The sequence below is a fragment of the Lutjanus erythropterus genome, chromosome 2 (genome assembly GCF_056507025.1).
Source record: "Lutjanus erythropterus isolate fLutEry1 chromosome 2, fLutEry1.hap2, whole genome shotgun sequence".
In the NCBI taxonomy this organism is placed as follows: Eukaryota; Metazoa; Chordata; class Actinopteri; order Lutjaniformes; family Lutjanidae; genus Lutjanus; species Lutjanus erythropterus.
Window position 1 is genome coordinate 20906604 of NC_139318.1, and position 22138 is coordinate 20928741.

A 22138-nucleotide genomic window follows, 5' to 3' on the forward strand; every position below is an offset into this window, starting at 1 on the left:
TTAAAAAGATTCAGGCACTCTTTTTCTGAGATGCTCATATTTTTAATGAGAGACATGTATACATGCTAACTAATCATCCTAGGAGTTTGGCATGAAGAGTTCCTGACAGGCTGAGGTAACCATGGCGATGAGGGCGATGAACTCTTTGAAGTCAATCTCCAGGTCTCCATTCTGGTCGAGATCCGCAAAGAGCTCATCCAGAGTGTCATTCTCCTGGATTTTCTGTTCAGCAAGTAAAGTGAATGAAAGTGAAACATCAGTTACACTTTATAATAACCATCTGTAAGAAATGGTAAACTGATTCTAATTTAAACTTAGTTCATAATTATTTTAACAACAAACAACAAAATTATAATGTTTACTTTAAGTTTGTGTAATATAAAATAAAAATTATATTTTGCATCATAGCATATCATAAACCTTATTGATTATCATTTTTTTTGTTTTAACAGTGAAACAGCTATTAGCTAAAATTAATTAACTATCAATTTGCCCTTTATTATAATGATTAATATTAAGTATTGCCAAAACATTCAAAGACAATGAACTGCTTGTTTTTCTGTTTATTATTTCACTGACATATCAACTCTGTGCCTATCGCCTTGTTTAACTTCCCAATGAGCCCAGGCACAGTTGTAAGAATCATAAAAGTGAGTACTGCATGTGCAAGTGAAATTTACATGGAATACAAATGCTCAATAAAAATGATCAATCAATAATATGTTGACCAGATGAGAATGGGTGAACTGAGGGGCAGGGGAGTTTGGGGTGGCCGTGTCCCAGCAGAATGATTAAAATATTCAGAATTATTCAGAATAACACCTGATCATTTGTTAACATTATGGCATAAGACACATATGCTGTATATTTTACCAAAAACAAACAGGTCATTTTCAATAACTAAAATAAGTAATGCATTGTTTATATTATGTATTACTATAGTGGTTAGTATTCAGGAGAAACAGGACAGGATTTGGTACAAGTGGTTGTAATTTCGGACTGTCATGAATTGTCTCAAGATGTCTGGTCACCCTGATAAAAACAGACAAACAAACAAACAAAAACTGAAAAAGTAATTATTTCCAACTGGTCCAGAGATGTTGATAATGGCTTAATATTTGTAGAAGGAGTAGCAAAAATGGCAGAAATGAAACGAACGAAATAATTTTGTTTCTACAACTTAAAGTTCAAACGTTATGGCCAAAAACATAAAGTTTGTTGGTGAAGTGCCACCATCTGGCCAAATTCCAACAAATTTGACACCTGCCAAATCTGCAGAATATTTGATGAATGATTTTCAAGATGGAAGTGTGAAGTGAAGGACATACTGTTCATACAGATAAACTTGTATTCCATTATAGAGAGATGAAGGTTCATTGAGTGCTGACAGAGAAATGTTGTTTGTTAGTTGTCTGCTCTTTTGCCAAAACTTGTCACTAAGCATTAGCTGGTCAGCATAGCTAATATAGCATGTAAACACGTTTTGTTAGTTTTAAGCTCAGTAAGAATCTGAGTCATTTGAGCAAGTCATCTAGAGACCATGAATATCTGTGCCAAATTGTATGAGGCCCATTGAGTAGCTGTCATTAGAGATGCACAAAAACATCAGCACGTCACTGGTATCAGAACATAAAGGCTTTCAAACCAAATATCAGTACTGGCCGGAAATGTCATTTCAAGCAATGACCAGGAGATTTTATCTGGTTTTGAAACAGTCTTAATGTATTTCTGATGCCTCTCTAAGACTAGAAGCAAACAAGACCATCTGTGAAAAGAACATCTGTGCACTTATTCTGAATGTCAGTCACTGGGACAGATTATTTTTGAAATCAGATGAAACCAGCATGTATTTATATTTTAGCAGGCAATGTTACAGTGAGGGCTGGGGCAGGGCCTTTCTGTGCAGAGTCTGCATGTTCTCCTCGTGTCTGCGTGGGTTCTCTCCGGGTTCTCCGGCTTCCTCCCACAGTCCAAAGACATGCATGCTAGGTTAATTGGTGACTCTAAATTGTCCGTAGGTGTGAATGTGAGTGTGAGTGGTTGTCTGTCTCTATGTGTCAGCCCTGCGATGAAGTGGCGACTTGTACAGGGTGAACCCCACCTCTTGCCCAGTGTCAGCTGGGATAGGCTCCAGCCCCCCGCGACCCTTCAGAAATAAGCGGTTACAGAAAATGGATGGATGGATGGATGGATTTGGTTTTTGATGATATTTGTTTGGTTATTATGGTAGAAATACTACGGGGGCCTCCAAAATCAACACAATATGAAAGTTCTTTGCAGTAGCTTGTGTGCACACACGACACAACTATATCTGTATGTGGTGTGGTGGTTTTTTGAAGTGACCGAAACAGATACCAAAGTTGCTATTTGCAATGACTGCTCAGTGTTGATCATGCAAGGAGGAGCCGAGTCACATTCTTTCAACACTACAAATTTAATTCCCTGTCTTGAGAGCCATCATCATGATCACTGTCATAAATTTGTGCAGTAAAAAAAAACTCAAAAAAAAACAAAAACAAACTGTCATCATTACTTTCTTATTTTGCCAAGTGAATGAGTATATTTTGAAAAGCATTGTAGTTTATGTCTGCATTCCAGTGGCCACCACAATACCAGTATGCATAATAATATGTTAATTCTGTTACAGGGGAAACTGGATGAACTCTGCAACCAGGTGGAAAAAAGTAAGTGCATATATTGGCTATCAACAAAAATGTGTTGGAAAATATCAGCATATCAATTATCAGCAAAAATCTAATATCGTGCATCACTAGTTGTAATATTTCATTCTTGATCTGTGTTGGACTGACTGACATCCAAGTGCAGTTCCTAGTATTTAAACACAGTAAGACACATTTTAAGTGTGGCAGACTGTTGTCTCAAAGTAAACATGAAAACGAACACATGCTTATTAAGAACCCATCATCTTGAGTTGTTAAGTGCTGCTATAAACATGCCATTTTTTCACACTTTTAGTACTATAACTCACCATTATGAACTGGCTCATCTCATTGTTGATCAGCTCTTTCAGTTCTGCTTTCTTCAGCTTACACTTGTGACCCGAGTATTTGTGGAAGACTTTGATAATTGTGACCATGCCACTCTCCAGGTCTGACATTTCCTCCTCTGAAGCCTGCACCAAAACAATTTAAATCAATTTCATATATATATTTTTTAGAATATTCATTTCCTATATGTTTTTTTATATTAAATACATTGTAACATGATGCATGCACTGAACTCAAGTTATTATCAGAGGTTTCAAATATGTAAAATTAAAATATTCATCATTCTTACCTTCATCTGAAGAATCTCCTCTGTCTTGTAAGGATCCGAAATTCAACTGAAGGCTTGTCAAGCAGTGTGTTGACTGCCTCGCCCAGTTACACTGTACACCAAACTGTATTGATCAACCACGCAGAGGCTTCTCCTCTGCCATGCACCACATAATGGACGACTAATGGACACTGGTGGTCAGAGCACTGAACCAAAAATCATTTGCCTTTACTTACAATGTGTCACTTGACTGTGATCATGTTTCTCTGCTGCTTCCTGTGTGTGTATGTGTGTGTCTGTATATATGAATTGAGTAATGGGTGCATTTTCTTGCCACAGCAGTGATGCAGACAGACATTGAGGGTCCACACTTTCTGTTTGGAGTCTTGTAAACTTTAGTGGGCTCTTTATAAGTTCCAGATAGTGTCCAGCATATTCACTACTTTATATACAGTGAAAAAAAAAAGAACAAATGCCCACAGATTGCAACATTTGTCTCTGATACAACACTTAAAAGGGCACAAATGCAGGTCAATAATATTGTGAGTTTGTGAAATAATGTTCAGAAATAGTTCTAAAGCCTGTGGTTGTATATCACCCTTTGTAAACCTCAGAAACAAATCTGTGTGAGATAAGATAAGATAAGATAAGATAAGATAAGATAAGATAAGATAAGATAAGATAAGATAAGATAAGATAAGATGAACTTTATTGATCCTACACCGGGGAAATTCACTTGTCACAGCAGCTCAGCAGTACGGATAGAAGAGTGACAATAAGTACTTATAAATATTAAGATAAAAAGTAGAAAATATGTATATACCTATCAGATTTAAAATATAAAGTCTAAGAAATATAAAATGTAAAGTACTAAGTACAGGACTGTACACACAAGACTACAATATATAAACCTTTCACTGTAAACTTTGTTGCCTTGAGAAATGAAGGTTTGTGAATATGTGGACAAGATTTGTAGTTACAGAAACTGTGCACTAATACATTATCTACATAAACACTGAGAAAAAAAGATCTGACATCTGAGTACAGATTCAAAGCTGAAAAGTGTGTTTTAAACAAATTTACAAGTTACAAGTGCAATTTTTGCCCTGACTTCGTCTGCAAAATTGCAAACCACTTGTCTGAGCCCATACAAAACTTAAAATTATCTTGTTCAGATTTCATGGAGAACACACTGTAAAGTTTTTCTAACATAGTAATCAACTTTGTAGTTTAAAGTTTTACAGGGGTTTGAGCTTTAAGATGTTAACTCAGTTATACAATACAATAATGTGGAAAAACTTTGGCTGTAATGCTCCATTTTAAAAAAATAAATAAAAGTAATTTAAGTAATAAAAGACAAAATAATAAAAATAAAATATGCAATAATAGATTTAAATTATATATGTAATAAAAACAGAACATTGTGTAAGAAGATGTAGAAATATAGAAAAATTAAATATAAAACGCTGCTAGAGGTTGTATACAGGGAGAGATGCTAACTTCCCATTTTGAAGAACCATAAAGAGTTAAAATATTGATATATTTGCAACATTATAGTAAAAATGTGGTTAAAGAAAAGCAGCAGTCAAAGCTGGATACTCTGTCAAACATGAACACAGTGCCAGTCCTAAACTGTCTGCCTTAATACACACTGCACATCCACAACAGTGAGCTCTGCAGAGGACCTTCCCTCTCAGATAAGATTACTGTAGCTTAATTACTAAACATAATTACCACATTTATAGTGAAGGGTTGGAAATTGAATAAGTGTGTCTTCTGACAATAAGTCATGACACTTTTAGCTCAAGGGCACTTGATACACTCTGATATTATACATACAGCAAGTTCTCGCATAGATGTCAATTTATCATTTTCACGTTACATACACATAAACAATGAAAACATACTGCCTTTTTAATGTGACCCTTTAAAAACATTTTTAACATTGTTTTGTTACTGAGTGTCTGCTGGATAATAAACACAGCTGTGGTTGTGTTGTCACTTTTAAAACTGCCTCACCCAGAAAGACTCACAGTAAGCATGCTGACAAATGAAATGCTGTTTTGGACTGATATGAGGCTGTTTAATAAAAACAGATTTAACCACTCCAGTCAACATTGCAGTGTTAAAGTAGGATGGAGGATTTTGTGTTGAGAGGGCAAAAAAAGTCATATTTTCATTCATATTTAAGATTAATTAGTCTACAGGAAATGGCAGACAAACTGTGGGTAAAGAGGAGCAAACAGAAGTGAATAAAATTAAATAGCAAGGAAAGTAGATTAGAAGCAAGAATGAAAAAGTAATATATCCTTGGATGAAAGACAATAACTGGAGCTGTAAGAGTACATGGGTGTCCAGTGTCCAAAACCACTTTCCATTAGTCCATATAGACCAGAGCTTTTCAGAGTGGGAGGCAGGCCTCCCCAGAAGCTTAGTGAATGGAAGTGAAAACATCTTACATTAGTTATCAAAAGAGATCACATTAAGTACCCTAAATGAGTGACTTGGTTAAAGTGAGAGATCAGGGAGTATCAGGTAATTTCACTGCTTTTTCCACTTTTGCAGAGTGAAATTAATAAATGCCTTTTATATAACTTATTTGGCTTTGAATATATGTAAAACAGCAATATTAGGCTATCTTGACTTAATTGTTGAGTATATATGGGATCAAAAAAGATAATCATGACACCACAGACATCCAGGAACTGAGTGAAAGTATGCAAGTAAACTAAAGGAGTGCTTTTTTCCAAGCTTTGTCTAGTGGGCGCCCACAGTCTCAGACTTTGACAACCACTGCCTTTGACTAAACAAGTTCTGAACTTATTTTCTGATCCTTTGTTTTGAATCAAACAATTCAATAAAATCAAATCACTGGTTACAGTTTACAATCCATTTCTATCGAATTACTGTATGCTGACTCTTGTATCAGATAGCAGTAGCAACATACAATTAATCGGTCAAAGTGTGGATGTAATTTGGATAAAATGGTCATAACTGACTAAATATATGATCTTGTTTGTTTGCTCACGTGCATAATGCAAGAGTGATTGTCCAACTTTAGCACCAAAGGTGTCTCTAAACCAGGAAATTTCATTTTAAAATTTCACAAGAGGCTATAGATTGTATGGATGAAGTTTATGTATATTTTATTTAAGAAGGGACAATGCACATGAGCATTTTATTTCATTTTTATTTATATGACTTGCTATTTATTCATCCAATCTACTCTATGCTATACAATTTTGTATAAAATATTTGTTTGTGTGAGTAGTAAAAAGGGAACGACATTTCAAATCGGTTATGTTGATAAAAGCTTTGAATAATTTCTGCAGTGTTATTTTGCTGTCAGCATGTTGACAGGAAGATGAAGCGGAAGGAAGAAGAAGGCATACTTCATTAATTCCCTTGGGCGGAGGGTTACACGTTTCAGGCCCGAAACACACACAAATACACAGACAGGACCTGTAAAAATGCATCGGAAAGATGTGACAGTGAGGGGGGCTGCACCTCGAGCAGTTAGGGGTTAAGTGCTTTACTCAAACGCACCTTAGTAGCACCCATTCCCAAGCCAATTTCTTACAGACTGAGCATTTTGTCCTTCATGAATAATAATTAACAAAACATCGGAGACATTCGGCAAAAACTATCCCTCTTTGCCTGAAGTTAGCCTACAGTTTCCCGTGAAGGTTGAATTTCGCAGTTGCAGTGAACGCACCGCGGCTACATTTCCTGTTGCTGGTTCCTTGTAGAACTCACCGTGCTCTCCGTGATGACGCGCCCGCCGGAACCTTTTGGCCGGCGGCCTTGATGTGAGGAGACCGTCCGCCCCTCACGGTCCGCCCTTCCTGCGATAGGAAACTCGCACTGACGTAAAGAAACCAGAGCAGACTGATCCTTAGTGTTAATTAGTCGCCTTTATACCACTGTTTTACTGAAACTGTACGTGCTTTCACACCGCACTATCCGCGTTTAGTGAGTGTTGGGCGGACACGAAAACAGCAACCGAGAGCGACAGCCAAGAGGAAAACAAGCAGTGTGTGAAACCTGGGTTTTGGTAAGGTTTCAGTCATTTTCTCACACTGTTTTTCTGTCCTCTGACGTTTAAATTCCTCTGCTATATTGTCTGACCTCATAAGTGCTAAGCTAAACACTAGCAAACCCGTTCAGTGGGATGATCGGTATCGTAAATGTAGTAAGGTGACTGAGTAACGTGAAAGTTGTGTGCAGTTACAAGCCAAAACAATCATATTGATATATTCACTTTTCATATTTTTCCATCCCATTCCTCTGACATCACTAACAGCAATCAACAGTGTGTAGGAGGCCCTCAGTAGTGTCTTTGTACAAACACTATTGTGCTATTTGTTTTTTTTTGTTGTTTTTTTTTTATCTCCCTTTATTTTATTAAATGATTGTGTTCAGTTTAGTTATAGAGTTTTGCATACTTCAAAAATAATTATTTAGAAACTGGAAAGTGTTTCAGGAGAAGATTGTAAGCTGCATATCTGTTTGAATTAGAGGCTGACTGATATATTGGTTGACCGATATTATCAGCCCCATTCTTGGCTATCACAGCTTTATCTGTATCAGCATGTATGTTGTTCAAGTTGCATCTATATGAAAATGTGTATTTTTTTTAACAGCATATATAGCAGATCATTTCAATCAGCTTGTTCATGTTATTACATTTTAAAACTTTTTTAACTAGGCAGTATTTTAAGTATATTTGGTACTTTTAGTTAGTTATTTTTTTATTGATGTCATTTTTAGAGCCCAGCAATACTGGATTTTGGGAAGCCAATGCGGATATTGATATTAGAGTAGGGAGTAATAAAATTCCAGTATGAATAATCTTTGTATATGTATAATCCAAAATTATAGCAGGGAGCTGAGTAAATTGTGAGTGGCATTTTCAATAATTATAAATAACTATAATAAAAAAAAAATCTGTTTTATGTTCTGTAAAGAAAATATCAAGACCAGTATCAGCTGATCAATATATCTATCTGTTTCTAATCATTTTGATCAATAAAATTTGTTAATCTGTAAATTATCCTGTCATCATTGATCTTTGCAATATCAGCCGATATAATGATATTGGATTTTTTTTCTTTGCTCCACATATCATTATTGGAATCAGCCCCGAAAGTCCAGTATTGGTCGTGCCCTAAGAGGCGTTTTCTGGAGAGAGGAGTATTCTGGATCATATGCAACGTCCTGAAGCCACGTGCCTCCCTCACACACTTATCTTTTTTCAGAAATGGCCTGTTTTCATTTTGAGGCTATAATTAGCTCAGTATGTGAAAGTGTGACCTGCTCTCCTCTCTCACACACACAGTTTCCATCATCTCTAAGTTGACTAAACCCTGTCTTCTGCTCTCCTGTTCAGGCATGGCTGATCTGCTGAGGCTGCTGCTCCGGGTGGCTGAGAAAGCAGCTAACGTGGCTCGGGTCTGCAGGCAGGAGGCTCCCCTCTTCCAGCTCCTCGTACAGGAGAAGACCGGCGATGACAAGAACAAGAAGTTCGTCCAGGACTTCAAGACGCTCGCCGACGTGGTGATCCAGGAGATGATCCGGCACGATGTTGGCACTCAGGTAGGAGATGTCGATGTGAAGAAGTATGGACTGTCTGAATGGACTAGAGCTGGACTGTAATCATGTCCTGTGTGTTCTCTTGCTCAGTTCCCAGAGATGGCTGGCTTCATTCATGGAGAGGAGTCCAACAAGTTCGAAAATGGTCTTGGTAATTATCACATCGCATGCTCATGCTCTCTTATTAAGGTTTCTCTAGTTTGTAGGCAGTTATTCCAGGTGTGACCCTATCATACATGCATCTAACAATTAATTGTTTAGTCTACAACACATCAGCATCAGACCAAAGCAATTAATCGATCATTAAATTTTTGCAGATTTTCTGTTGATCAGCTATTTGTTTCAGCTCTTGCTTGGAGTGTGTTTACATGTGTACTTGTATTTTAGAGTATTCCAGTTACCTGCATGTACACATTGTATCCTGGTTTCAGAAACCTGGATATGCTACCTGGAGCACACCGACAGAAAATGAGCTCTCAATTTCAATAATTGAAATTAAAGACAGAAGGGAATTCTCCCTGTTGTTTTCGTTTTCTCTCCACCACTGCCAACTTGTGGCACCAAGAGCTTGTTGGGAGAGAAAAAATAGTTTAAATCTTTTTTTAACAAGAATTTGAAAAGGTAGAAGACAGTGGTCAGTTCATAAAAGCCAATTATCTATTAATCTTTACAAATCAAGACTTGATTTTCTAACAGTGTCAAATCCATCAGTGCTAAAAAAAAAATGTTTAAACCAAAAAATTGTATTGTGAACTTAAAATCGAAAGATAAATTGAGTAGTGGATTGTGAGAATCGTGACACATGTAGTTAGTGCAGAACATTGTGACACACTTCCAGGCAGATGATCAGAAACTTAATGATAATGTTAAGGATAATGTTATGATCATATATGCAGGGATATGAATGACCAGATTTTTCATGTTCCATGTAAACACGATGTCCTCAATATGATCAAAATCAGGACTAAAACCAGGATACTAGTGCACATGTAAATGCAGTCACACTGTTCACACTCCCTCAGATACACATGTTCTCACCTGCTCAGTACAGTCTCAGTCTGATCTGCTGGCCTCTGATCACCTCCTTTGGAGCAGATTGGGGTTAAATGTTTTGCTCAACGGAGCTCCAAGAATACCAAAGCTTTCACCTGTTAAAATAAGACTAAGAAGTGCTTCAGTGTTTCTTTTGACAAGACTTTTGAATTCAGTTTCAGTCTTAGTTGCTTACTGAAAATTTTAGTGAGTTAAAGTCACATTTTTGTCTTTTGCTTTGTTTTAGTCAAGATTTAGTCAGGAGAACTGAATTTTAGACAGTGTTTTAGTCCTAATTTTCTCAAACAGTTTCATGACACTAGCAATTTAACAATATAATGAATATTGTGATATTGCAGGACTTAATTGACAATACATACTATGACGTTACATGGTTAATTATTTTATTTTATAAAAGGACTGCTAGTGACTCTGTATTGCTTTTGTTCTGCAATTTGAACATACACAGTTCAAGCATTCAGTGCCTGAGACAGTTCATTTTTTGCATACTTGGATGCTACTTTTATTTTACTTTATTAAATAAGGAAGGCAGAAGCACTTTAACTTAAAATGAAATACAGCTTTTATATGAACAAAAAATCCTGTACACATCAGTGTTATTATTCAGTAGTGGACATTTTTCAAGTTGTAATTTTTCTGTTTTTTTAATGTCATGATAAATATTGTGGACTTTTTATCATGGTATTACCGTACTGTGAGTTTTTGGTATAGTTACATCCCTACATGATACTGTAATAGATTTTGTTGAAAATTATTTCTCCTGGCTATAAAAATTGAAGGGGTTAGTGTCTCTTTATGAGTTTTAAGAAATCATAAGTGATCTTTAGGAGTAGATATTTACTGTAAACTTGGCTCTGTTAAATTTAACGATATGTTAATGGCATGAAGTAATGCAGCCTGAATCCACAAAGAACTTTAAGCCAAACTAACATTACATTTATTTCCTATAAAGGAATTAACATACATGTTATTGAGTCTATCAACTTAGATAACTGGTATTTACCTTTACTGACACTGCAGGATGGTGTGTTTTCAGGTGTCTTTTCAAATTGATTGTGTTTTTTCTGCATATCTTTAATCCAGATGGTGCTCCATCCTAAATGGGAACAATGCATCAGTCATACTTTCGGTTTGAATATAAGAGAGGTAGTCTCTCCTCTTTCTCTTCCTTTCTTTCCCACCTGACAGGCTGCTGGTTTATTAGTGGTTTGAGATGGCTGGTTACTGTGACCTGACTTATGTTGTCCACCCAAACAGAGACAACTGTTTTGTCTTGTCAATATTTTCTACACTGATCATCGCAATTTGGTCGTGAAATAAAAAGGATGTCGATTAATTTTTCTGGACAAAATGAACACTGTTCGTATGCAAAAACATCGTTGCCAACAGACCTGTTTCTAATCTTTACTCTGGTGTTATAATAATCTGCACTTGAAGCTCACAGTGACTGGATCCTCTTATATCTAAAATAAGCAGATGTGTCATCAATCATTATCACTGTGTCATTGTCTAAATATTTTGGCACATAATAAAAATAATAATATTTATTTATAGAGCACTTTACAGAATCCATGTTACAAAGTGATTCACACTGTACTGTGTAAATTTTTAAAGTCATTTGTGTAAAGTAATCAAATGAAGCCTCGCTGACTCTGTGTGACCAGGAGAGAGTGTGATCATCACCGTGTGCAGTACCGAGGAGGAGACTGCGAAGCTGCTGGCCTCCGTGCTGGACAGTGATCACACAGCAGCGTCTCTGCTGGCTCGAGCCATTCACCAGGACCCGGTGACCATCGAGGCTCACACAGATGGTCTGACAGTTCCCCTCAGCCCCTCTGAGCTCGGCATCTGGATCGACCCGATAGGTGAGAGGCTGGCGACTGTTCTGACTGCTACCCTGAACCAGAAACTCATTCTGCAGAGAGTCGAGCCTCACTGACTATTTGTCTGCTGTTTCTCATTAAGATGCCACCAGTCAGTACATCGAGGGCCGGGAGGAGGTGCTGCAGGAGGGCCACCTGTCTCCTTCAGGTCTGCACTGTGCTTTGGTCCTGATCGGGGTTTATCTGCGGAGCACAGGCGAGCCCGTCATGGGCGTCATCAACCAGCCGTTCAACTACAAAGATCCAGCAGGTGGAGGGTAAGACGGACAGAGGGTGACACAGAAACACAAACATTTCCTCCTCTATCTCTGACAGGGTCACTGCATGTATGCAACTTCATAAGGCTCTTTTATTTTTTAAACACTTTCATATATACATTTAAATTTACATGAAAGAACCAAAAAAGTTTCCCAGCATTAATATTGAATTAAATTTTACTTGTGTCATCGATCTGTTAGTGTTAGGGGAGTCACAATTTCAACACTGAATCAAAAGTCAATCAAATTGAGCTTTCAATTTCAATAATTGAAATCAGAGCCAGAGTCAAAAATTCTACCTGTTCACCTTTTTTTTTTTTCACATCTAGTGCATGACAAAACAGGCCACTACTTACAGGCCATTTTATCACAACTGATACCCTTTTTAAAGAAGAATTTGGAAATGTAAATGACAGTTGTCAATACATAAAACCAGTGATCTGTTTAGTTTTACCAATCACAAAGACACAACAGTTGAGAAATGGTGAAACCACTAGTGCTAAAAAAAAAAAAAAGAAAAGGAAAAAAACAATTTATTAGGTACACTTGTTCAATCTAACACAGTCCAGTACAACATCTCTGCCATTACACTGATCTGTTTGAAGTTTATAATGTTCAGTTTTTGTTGATGGAGGAAATGTATAAATCACACGTTTTTTATTGCAATCACACTTTAAGCTGGTGTTGTACTTTATATTATATTGAGAGCTGTTTCCAGTCTTTTGTCCTTCCTGTTTACAAATATGAGGATGGCAGAATATTAGAAACACCTCTGAATACAGTCCAGTCCAGTCCAACATTACTAATAACTCTGACCTCAGTGCTAAAACGTAGAATTTAATGAACATCTTTATAGTCTCAAAAAAACATAGAAAATTATTGGCATCATAAAAGAAGGGTTGTATATGACTCAGAGTTTTTTCAGTTGATTTGACTATCAAATATGAGGTTCTATGATTTCCTTTGCCTTTTTTTTCAACTTTACCACTCTAAACTCCTCTATCGGCTTATATGACTCATGGTTAACTTTGTCATTTATGACATGAAAACATCAGATTTTCACACAGTCAGAGAAAGTTACTTGTGTGTCATTGCTCGTAGTCCAGGTGCACCAGCTAATATCGACTGAGGGGTCTGATGGGGTGAACTGATGATTCAACTCATGGACTTTCAAAGGGCAGGCCTACATAAAAGTAGACTTTAAGGCAATAGTTGTATTGGATGGCATCAGATTTTACAGGTGTACCTAAGGCAGTGGCCACTGAGTGTAATTCCCCCAGCGTTTTTAACGTAATGACACATATTTTCAAAACATTTGGATTTCTTTCTCTGGCAAATACATACTCAACAATTTATCTACAACTTATTAAAACAGCCCAGTTATCCCCAGCAAACAACAGTAAACATTCAGGTCACTTTCCACTCTGTGAGTTTTACCTTTCAATTCAGACTCGTGCCGTGTTTGAAATGTTATGAGGTCCAACCTGGTAAGAGAGCAGCCGTGACTTCTGGCTTGGGCGCTTATTCATACATGAAAATTTCCATCTCATTTTCATGCAGAGCAACATGCCTGAAAGGGCCTCATATACATCAGTGTCTTTCATGTATCTGTACTGTACGTACCTTTCACTTTCTCTATCTTTATCTCTGGATCTTTTTCTCTTGCCTCACATGGCCAGAGCTCAGGTTGCGAGTACAGTTTTTCCAGTTTGAGTCTGACCAGATACTCTGCATGTCAGATCAATCAGAAAAACTGAAGGGAGTGTTTAGAAGATGGGGCGATTTACTATCTGAACCTCATGAGCAACTATGTAACCAAGATGTTATAAAGACTGATTGCCTGACCCGCTTTTAAGCTTAAAGCAGCTATAATCGCTATTTTTGATAATAACAATTTATCAAATGAGAATGTGAAAATGAATCTGGAGCATTTAGATTAAGAATCAGATATTTTCCTTCAGGAATTGGTAGAGACCAAAAACAGAGCTTAAAGACAGTAAATGTGTAGGGGCTGACCCGAACACTTTGAAGCGTCTACCGTTGTTATGGTAATTACGTCCAAATCAATATTTGAATGCTGGGAAGGGCTTTGTTTTGTTTAGTTTTTTTGGTGAGAAGAAGGAGCCATTGCATCAGCTGCACCGAAAAGAGGCAAAAGAGCAAGAAATGGAGCTACTCTGTGGTGTGTAATAAGTCTCAAAGCCCTTGCACATAAAAACCAGGTGGAAAATGTGGTTCTGCCAACAAAGAGCTCAACCCTTTCTCTCACAACTGCTCAACTCTTGCTCGTGAAGTTGAGATTTTTGAGGCAGGGCTGAAATAGACAGCGGCTTATGTCTCCCCTTCTGTCCTTGTCTCTCACCAGACTGATAATTACAATAATATTAGTTAAGTATTGAAGCAAATAATGACCACAAGTTTGCAGGTAATTCTGACTGAAGCTTCAAAGACCCAAAAATTGTATTCAGGACAGCCCAGCCAAAACTTAAATCCATCAGGTTTATGCTGCTCTGCAACTGCTTGATGTATAAATAAGTATTAATAAAAATTACTAGTTGCTGACAAGTTTGCTATATTACCTAAAAGATGATGATGTGTCAATGTTGTTCATAGCTTGTTTTTGCTGCCCCCGAAGTGACTAAAATTTATATTTTTCTAGGTTTAAATTCACCCAGAAAATTTTGGTGAATAGTTGACAGACAAGTTTTTCTTTGGTATCATTCTGGGCTCTTTCTCTTCCACTAAAGTAAAATCTTCTCAACCCACCTCTACTTATTTACATTCACAGCTGGAGGGGGAAGCATTTCTGGGGCGTATCATATGGTGGCATGAACACCTGCTCAGAGTCGCGGCCTACTGACGGACCTGGTGGCGGGTTGTCTGTGGTGCTGAGCTCCAGCGAGAAGCAGGTGGTGAAGGAAGCCCTCACCTCGCTATGTGGCCCCGACAAGCTGATGTACGCCTCTGGAGCTGGCTTCAAGATCCTGTGTGTGATCCAGGGCCTGGCTGACGTTTACGTCCTCTCAGAGGGAAGCACCTTTAAGTGGGACTCCTGCGCTCCTCACGCCCTGCTCCGAGCCCTCGGAGGGGGGGTGGTGGACCTGTCTAAGTCTCTACAGTCCAGCTCTGAAGCTCAGGATCAGCAGGCAGAACTGACCTACCACCAGCCGTACACTCAGTGTAAAGGAGCAGACCGCTGGGCTAACCACGGCGGCCTGGTGGCTTATCGAAACTGTTCTCAGCTCCGCAGCGTCACAGCAGCTCTGAAGGACAAGCTGTAGGTGACAGAGCAGTGAAGTATTCAGCACAAGCTGAAGCACTTGTTGTTGCATACATACAATTATATTGATTTTTTCTATATAAGAAGGGAGAGAAGGATCGGGGCACAGGAAGAAATATTTTAATTATAAATAATACTGTCTTATTTTTAACCAGATATATTTGCAAGTGTATATATTACAAGATGGACATCCAGTCTGGGCCAAATAATATTTTCAAATACTGTCAGTGGTGCTGGAGGGTGTAAGTTATGAGTGGATACATGACCAGGGAAAAAAATATGAAGTTAAACAAGACTTGAATGATTCTGATTCATTTGGAAACGATAACCAAACAACATTTATTATTATTGAAATATGGCCAAGTGTAATATCACAGGAGCTGCACCATTTTGATAAAGGTAAAATCATGTTCTCTAGACATAAGGGAACGTGTTTTTTTTTTGTACAGACCCCAGCAAAAACCACAGGACTACTTTTAGATTGTTTTTTCAGTGAAAATGAAATACAAAAATTATCATTCCCACTAAAATTGTGACACATCATAATTGCAATATCTATCAGAATAATTGCATTTTTTTTTTATTGTTGCTGCATATCGCAGCCCTGTTTGATATCATTTTTTCATGGTTCTCTCCTGCAACGTGATTGGATTGATTCAAACAAAGTCGATCTGGGGAATTAAGTGTCGACTTGCTGCAGATGATTAGTGTTAGATAATTCAGGAAATGATTTGTGTTTTTTTTAATAACATGGTTTTTCATCTTTGGGCTGGGGGGCAGGTATTTTCAAGTCAAGAGGCTCAGGTCCAAGTGAAGTCACAAGTCATTGGTGTTAAAGTCCAAGTCACATTGCAAGTCTTTTTTTTTTTTGTTGTTGTTGTTGTCAAGTTGAGTTAAATGTTTAGTTATTAACTTGTGACTTGAATCCACACCTCTGCCAAGAGACCCTTAGGTCTTAATGGTTTCTAAGAACAAAGTTGATATTAATTTAGTTGGGTTTGGAAGGGAACCTTTGATTTGAGAAACTCTCGCAAGATTTGTACATATTGCCTCTTGATTATGCGTTACTAATAATAATTGGTATAAGCTAATTATGTTTTATAATGTGACTTTGGGTCAAATCTCGGACAGAAAACACTTGATTGTTGTAAGGAAAACATTAAGGATTGCGTTAAAAAGAAAGAAGTCTTGTGAGATTTGTCGCGGGTCTGGGGTTCCCTTCTAGACACCAGCCTAAAAATATAATCAGATGATGTGTCAAGGAGCAGGGGTCAAAGGGTGGACTGACAGAAAAGGTTTGGAAACCACTGAACTCCATCTTACCAGACAAGTTAAACCTGCCACATGGATCAATGTGATTGACAACAGAAATTTAGACAATCAAAAGAATATTTTTCAATCAGTTTAACTATTGACTTCTATGACTACCAAGTCAGCGATGGCGATCCAATGTTGACTTCCTCCTCCTCACTGCTACAACAAACTAAGCATTATTTGTGAATTTTGTTTAGCTCAGACCTGATAATCATTTATTAAACATTTCTAAGCTTTGTCTACATGTTAAATATAAAGTATATTATTAGTTCAAGAGAGTACAGTGCTCACTGCTGGACAGCTGAGGAACGCTTCACTGCCAGAGGAAAGGTAAAGCGGCATCACAAGACTACTTTATTCGTGTCTGAATTGCGGTTATGAAAAATATTAGAAATTTTTCACCTTATCTAACCTGTAAAAGGCTAAAGTAAGTTGAGTGAGTGAATGAGACTGAAATCAAGCAGTGTGCAGGAATCTGAACCTCTCTGAAACAACTCCTTTTAAGGAGTAGAGGGATAGCCATGCCCTGCCCTCTTTCCATGGCTGTAACACCATTAGTTAAAAAGGTCAGAGAGTGGAGAAGCCATATGAGGTAAAACGGTGACACAGAGAGTCCTTTTCAGTGTGGGTTTACTGTAAAATGAAATATTAAGACAATTTGAAGGATGGGACCTATGCAAGCTAACAGGCTCCTCTGAAGATTCTTATCCAGATGTTTGCAACAATGACTTGTTTAACCTTACTGTCAGTCACTGTATATGTTTAAAATGACTTTGATATGACAAATACTGTGATATGTGTAATGAGCATAAAACAGAACAACAATGTGCATATAGGAAATCATCTTTATTTTGAAAACCAGAGAAAGCGGGGGAAAGAAACCCAACAGTGATATTATTTTAAAACTGTTTGCCAGCCAGGGAACTCGCCTCATAATTCCCTACAAAAAACCCTGATGATTGTCAGATATTTTTTGCAATACTTCTGCATATTCTGTTAAAATCTGAAAAGAAAATGCAAAACCAAAAATGTATTGGCTCTTTCATTGACCTGCTACCTTTAACATACAGCACTGTACATTCTCAAGTCGAGGTGGACGTGTGGAAAACAACGCTCTGCTCAGCCTAACGTGATCACAGCTGTGGATCCAGTTTCCCAGACTGGGACTGAATTAGATATTTTACAGTATATCAGGATCTAAAAACCGTTTTCCTGGATGTTCAGATGGTCAATGCCTACAGGAGGATGTAAGATGAGAAATTGCACATTGCTGAATACAAATGACTGAAATATATTTTTTTGTTGATTTCTCTCTGATCATTAAACATTAACAATCTGAATTCAAACCTGCCCGATTGAAAATACTTATTTAAAGGGACATTTCTGGTTATTTTAAGGTGCTTGTATCAGATACTTGCCCACAGTCAGTATAGTACCTACAGTAGATATCAGTTGGCAGACCCACAGCTTGGAGTACCAGCACAAATGGACAGGGTCGACCGCAAAATGTATTTTAGCAACTTAAAAAGGCCCACCTTTAAAAAAAAAATAGTTAAAGTGTGCACTATATTTAGAGTATTTTCACTGATTTTCTTAGCCTTCAGACAACCTTTTCCAACAGGAAACCACTGTTGTGCTAAATATCGCTCCCTCCAAACCAACCAAATTATTAAATTATTAATTAAAATCAATATTACCTCACAGAACACAGGAGTTGCTTTTCTATCACTGCCTCAATCTCTTCGTTTGTTTGTGTTACTTTAGTGTTTTAAAGGGTTAATTTGTAGGGGTGTCCTGATCCGATATTGATATCGGATATCGGTCCGATATCAGCCAAAAAACGAGTATCAGATTTTATCGGACAGCATCTAAAATCTCTGATATAAGCGCTCCGATAAGCAGTCCATTTTCCACTCCAGCACTTCTATCCATAGGTGACTCTGGTTGCTGACTATTGTTCTCTGTTTGAGTAACATCACTTAATCAAGCCTTTTCTAACATTCCACACTAAAAAATAAGTAATAAAAGTATGTATGATTCGTTCTGATATCGTATCGGATCGATATCGATACCGGCCAATACTCAAGGCTGCAATATCGGTATCGTGTCGGAAGTGAAAAAGTTGTATCGGGACATCCCTATTAATTTGGATTCACCAAAGTCACATAATTGGTTTGAAGAGACCAACATCTGGCTTATTTAATGTCAGTTTCCAATCAGAAAAGCCCGTCTGGCAGTATTGATTTTTTGAGGTGGGTCTTTTTTCAGGAGGCTAAAATACATTTTGTGGCTGCTGACCTTAACCACAGATGTACATTGCTTAGCTTCCTACACCAGTACTCCTGCTGTTTCTCCAAACTGGAGACGTGCCGGCCATCATCTACTGCAGGTAATACACTGACTATTGATAAGTACTTCATACCGCCCCACTTCAAAAAATTCAAACCTATCCCTTTAGGTCCTCATAGTTCAGGCTTAGCTGTAACCTTCCTTTATGCTGCCAAATAGTTTCTTTATAGAATAAGCTAAATCCAGAACTTTTTTTACATTTTGACTGAGTTTCATTTAAAAGGAAGGGTCATTTTAGTTGAGAACAACCCAATTCATGTCTTGAAAACTGATCAAATGCGTACAAGAGAAAAACAATTTGACACATGAAAAGAAACATGGCAAACTTAATGTCCTGCTTCAATAAGCTCAAACAATATTAAGAGAAAAGGTTCATCCTCTCAGGCTGGAAAACAAACCCACATTATGCATTAACAATGCCATAAAACAGTTCTGATACTCGGGTTTCTCCAAAGTGTAATGGACGTGCAACTCAAATGTTTTTCAAAATATTTGTCACTCATTTAACATTCAGATTCTACCAAAAAAAAAAAAATCTTAATTTGCAAATGAGCTGTTAGCTTAGCGAGCTACACCTCCTACTCAGCTGCAGCTGGAGGAGTCTTGCTAGGGCTAAATCACCGATGACTGTTCAAAATCCCTGTGATGTTATTACCGGGGTGGATGTGCAAATTAACACCAAAAACCAAAACAAAAAAAACATGGTACTTTTCATCATCAACTGTCAATATAAAAAAATAGCCTTTATCAAATGCCTTATCACACATAATAGCATTTCACTACACTCTCACAACCTTCACATATCAGGTGTAAACAATATCAGTTCTGTTGTCTTAAATTAAACTATGATGAAAATTAAATTGTTATTTCTATGCGAGAAACCAATAATTAGAACCATATCGAGAAGTTAAACCCAAAATAAAACCAGTTCTCATTTTTCTGTCCCCTTCATGTTGTTACATACAGAAACACTGGAGAGACTAAGAGAAAATCGGTTGTTTGGATGGAGATAAGATTTTCTGTGAACATGTGACCTTGACATTTTGAAAGCTGAGCCACATTCAGGTGGAAGAAAACACTTATTTAAGAGTCACATTATTCATTTCTTTAATTGTAAGTTGTCAGGAGCCACTGAGATAATCCTGCAGACACGAAGATGAAAATATTTTGAATGTAATAACCAGGATGGCTTGAAACACATCTATGGCAGTGGGGGTTTTTTACTGCCTTGTTCTAAGCTGGGTGACAGCCATGACTGACCACTGGTGTAGAAGTTTAACACATCCTGAAACTTTAAAGAAGGCATAAAATAGCACTTTACAAGAAAAAGAAAGACCCTGATGAAAACAATGTCAAAATTTAGATGTATTTTCAGCAGCAGCCTGAACAACTATGCTAATCTACTACATGAAATGGTCATATTGCATGTGTTGCAAATTTAACATGTTTTAATGTCTTATTATGCCTCCGCCCGCTGAAGGTGCCGGGCCGGAGGCATACTGTTCTCCGGTTGTCCGGCCGTACGTGAGTCCGTGCGTCCGTCCTTCCGTCACAGATTTTTGTTTGCACGATAACTTTTGAACGGGTGGACGGATTTGCACCAAATCTTGTGTGCTAACACTCTATAACAGGTACATGAACTGATTAAATTTTGGAGACCAACGCTTTCGAGATGGCTGCAAAATTGCCGCCTGACAGACCTGTCTCTAAAAACACTCTTATGCCAATAACTTGGTCAATTTTAAAGCTTTTTTATATTTGACTTTGATATATTTTTGAATAACTATGTTGGATACTTTTAGGTAATAAAGGTAATAGCTCTTTCCTTGCAATCTTTTCTCATTAACTGTATACTGTATCAATAGAGCCATCATTCTCAAACTCCTGGGACACTTGCAAATAGGATTTATAATGAATCAATAGTTTCAATCAGGTGTAGGGAACACAAAAAGTCACAGCTGTATGAAACTGTTGCAGGCAGAGGCATCAGAATCAACGCTTTAGCATCGACTTCTACCCGTTTTCATTCAAGACATAGTTCGGTAATGATCAAATTTTAAGAAATTATGTTGGTGAAAGAAAACATAAATGAGACAGCACTGTAGGTTTACACACAGGACATGGTTGCTTCAGCGTGTGTAAATTAGCACAATATCAAATTACACTAATTTAAGACTCAAATGGCCGTTAACTCACATATTCTGTTTGTTCATAACTTTGTAAATCAGTTAAAGTGTGACCGCTGTTTTCATTTTGTATGACTGAGTGAATCAACAGGGGGCAACATAGATCAATTCTGTGTGTTTTTAACAGCTTCCCTGCTGAGGAAAGACATCGATATTTCAAAATGTCAAGGTGTCACTTTTCAAGTTTTGAGAACTTCTCAAAGCAGCTCAGCTGGAGCTCAGTCTGACAGAAACACCACTGAACTGCTTTCTGCTGTAGGATTTGAACACATAATGTAATTATAGCAATTCTAACAACTGAACATAAACACAAGGCAGATTTTAGCATGTCTGAATTAGTGTATCTCAAAACAAAACAGCTTTTATGATTTTCACTAATTCAGATCTAGATTTTACATCTTGACTTTGTTGCAGGTTCATGATCTCGTCTCTGGCTCAGTGGCTCTTGAAGAAGAAAGACAGTAATATATTTTTAGTGCATGGTCTTATAATGCAAGATGTGACTCTCCAGTAACTGCCACACAAATATCAGCGTCAAGTAATATCCAGTCAATGAAACTGAACTCCTAGAAAGCACAAATTTGTTATTTAAGAAAGATTCATGTAATATTTAATTATGCATTGTGTCAATTCAAGATATAATCTGTCTGCTTATAGTAACACAAATACAACTCAGAGGATCCCTAATGCTGGATGCTGAATGACTGTGACACACTACCAGTGAGTCACATCTGACCATGCCCTTTGATTTTACTGTAAAAGCAGACAACTCACAACAAAAGACGTGTGTTTCTGTTCTGCTGCTTTCGCAAATTTAGGTTCAGAAGTGTTGGGTTAAAATGGTTTCTGTTGATATGGAGGGTGGAGGTGCAGAACCACGTGTCACTCACATGAGCGACACTGACAGTGAGGCGAGAGTGAAGCTGCCCAGATCATTATCTTCTTCAT

At 37.5% G+C, this 22138-nt stretch overlaps 2 protein-coding genes across 2 annotated transcripts; one reads left to right on the forward strand and one right to left on the reverse strand.

Moving 5' to 3' along the window:
* Positions 1 to 3489, reverse strand: LOC146331482 (protein S100-B-like). The gene is made up of 3 exons (XM_084744574.1): positions 3298 to 3489; positions 2990 to 3133; positions 1 to 222 (listed from the first exon to the last, which is right to left on the reverse strand). The coding sequence occupies exons 1-3, from the start codon at positions 3301 to 3303 to the stop codon at positions 79 to 81; spliced, it is 294 nt and encodes a 97-aa protein (XP_084600700.1). The 5' UTR covers positions 3304 to 3489; the 3' UTR covers positions 1 to 78.
* Positions 3490 to 6840: 3351 nt separating this feature from the next.
* On the forward strand, positions 6841 to 15577 carry inpp1 (inositol polyphosphate-1-phosphatase). Its single transcript, XM_084731639.1, has 6 exons — positions 6841 to 7330; positions 8666 to 8871; positions 8959 to 9019; positions 11586 to 11786; positions 11887 to 12061; positions 14850 to 15577. Exons 2-6 carry the CDS (start codon positions 8668 to 8670, stop codon positions 15340 to 15342), a joined length of 1134 nt encoding a protein of 377 aa, XP_084587765.1. The 5' UTR covers positions 6841 to 7330; positions 8666 to 8667; the 3' UTR covers positions 15343 to 15577.
* Positions 15578 to 22138: the final 6561 nt, after the last annotated feature.

Bases quoted from the DNA above. Each gene is read 5' to 3' on its own strand.
- LOC146331482 (XM_084744574.1), bottom strand. The intron at 223-2,989 runs GTGAGTTATAGT...CTTGCTGAACAG, and splicing joins AGATGAGCCAGTTCATAATG to AAAATCCAGGAGAATGACAC.
- inpp1 (XM_084731639.1), top strand. From the start codon at position 8,668: ATGGCTGATCTGCTGAGGCTGCTGCTCCGGGTGGCTGAGAAAGCAGCT. The intron at 8,872-8,958 runs GTAGGAGATGTC...TCTCTTGCTCAG, and splicing joins GGCACGATGTTGGCACTCAG to TTCCCAGAGATGGCTGGCTT. The intron at 11,787-11,886 runs GTGAGAGGCTGG...TTTCTCATTAAG, and splicing joins CATCTGGATCGACCCGATAG to ATGCCACCAGTCAGTACATC.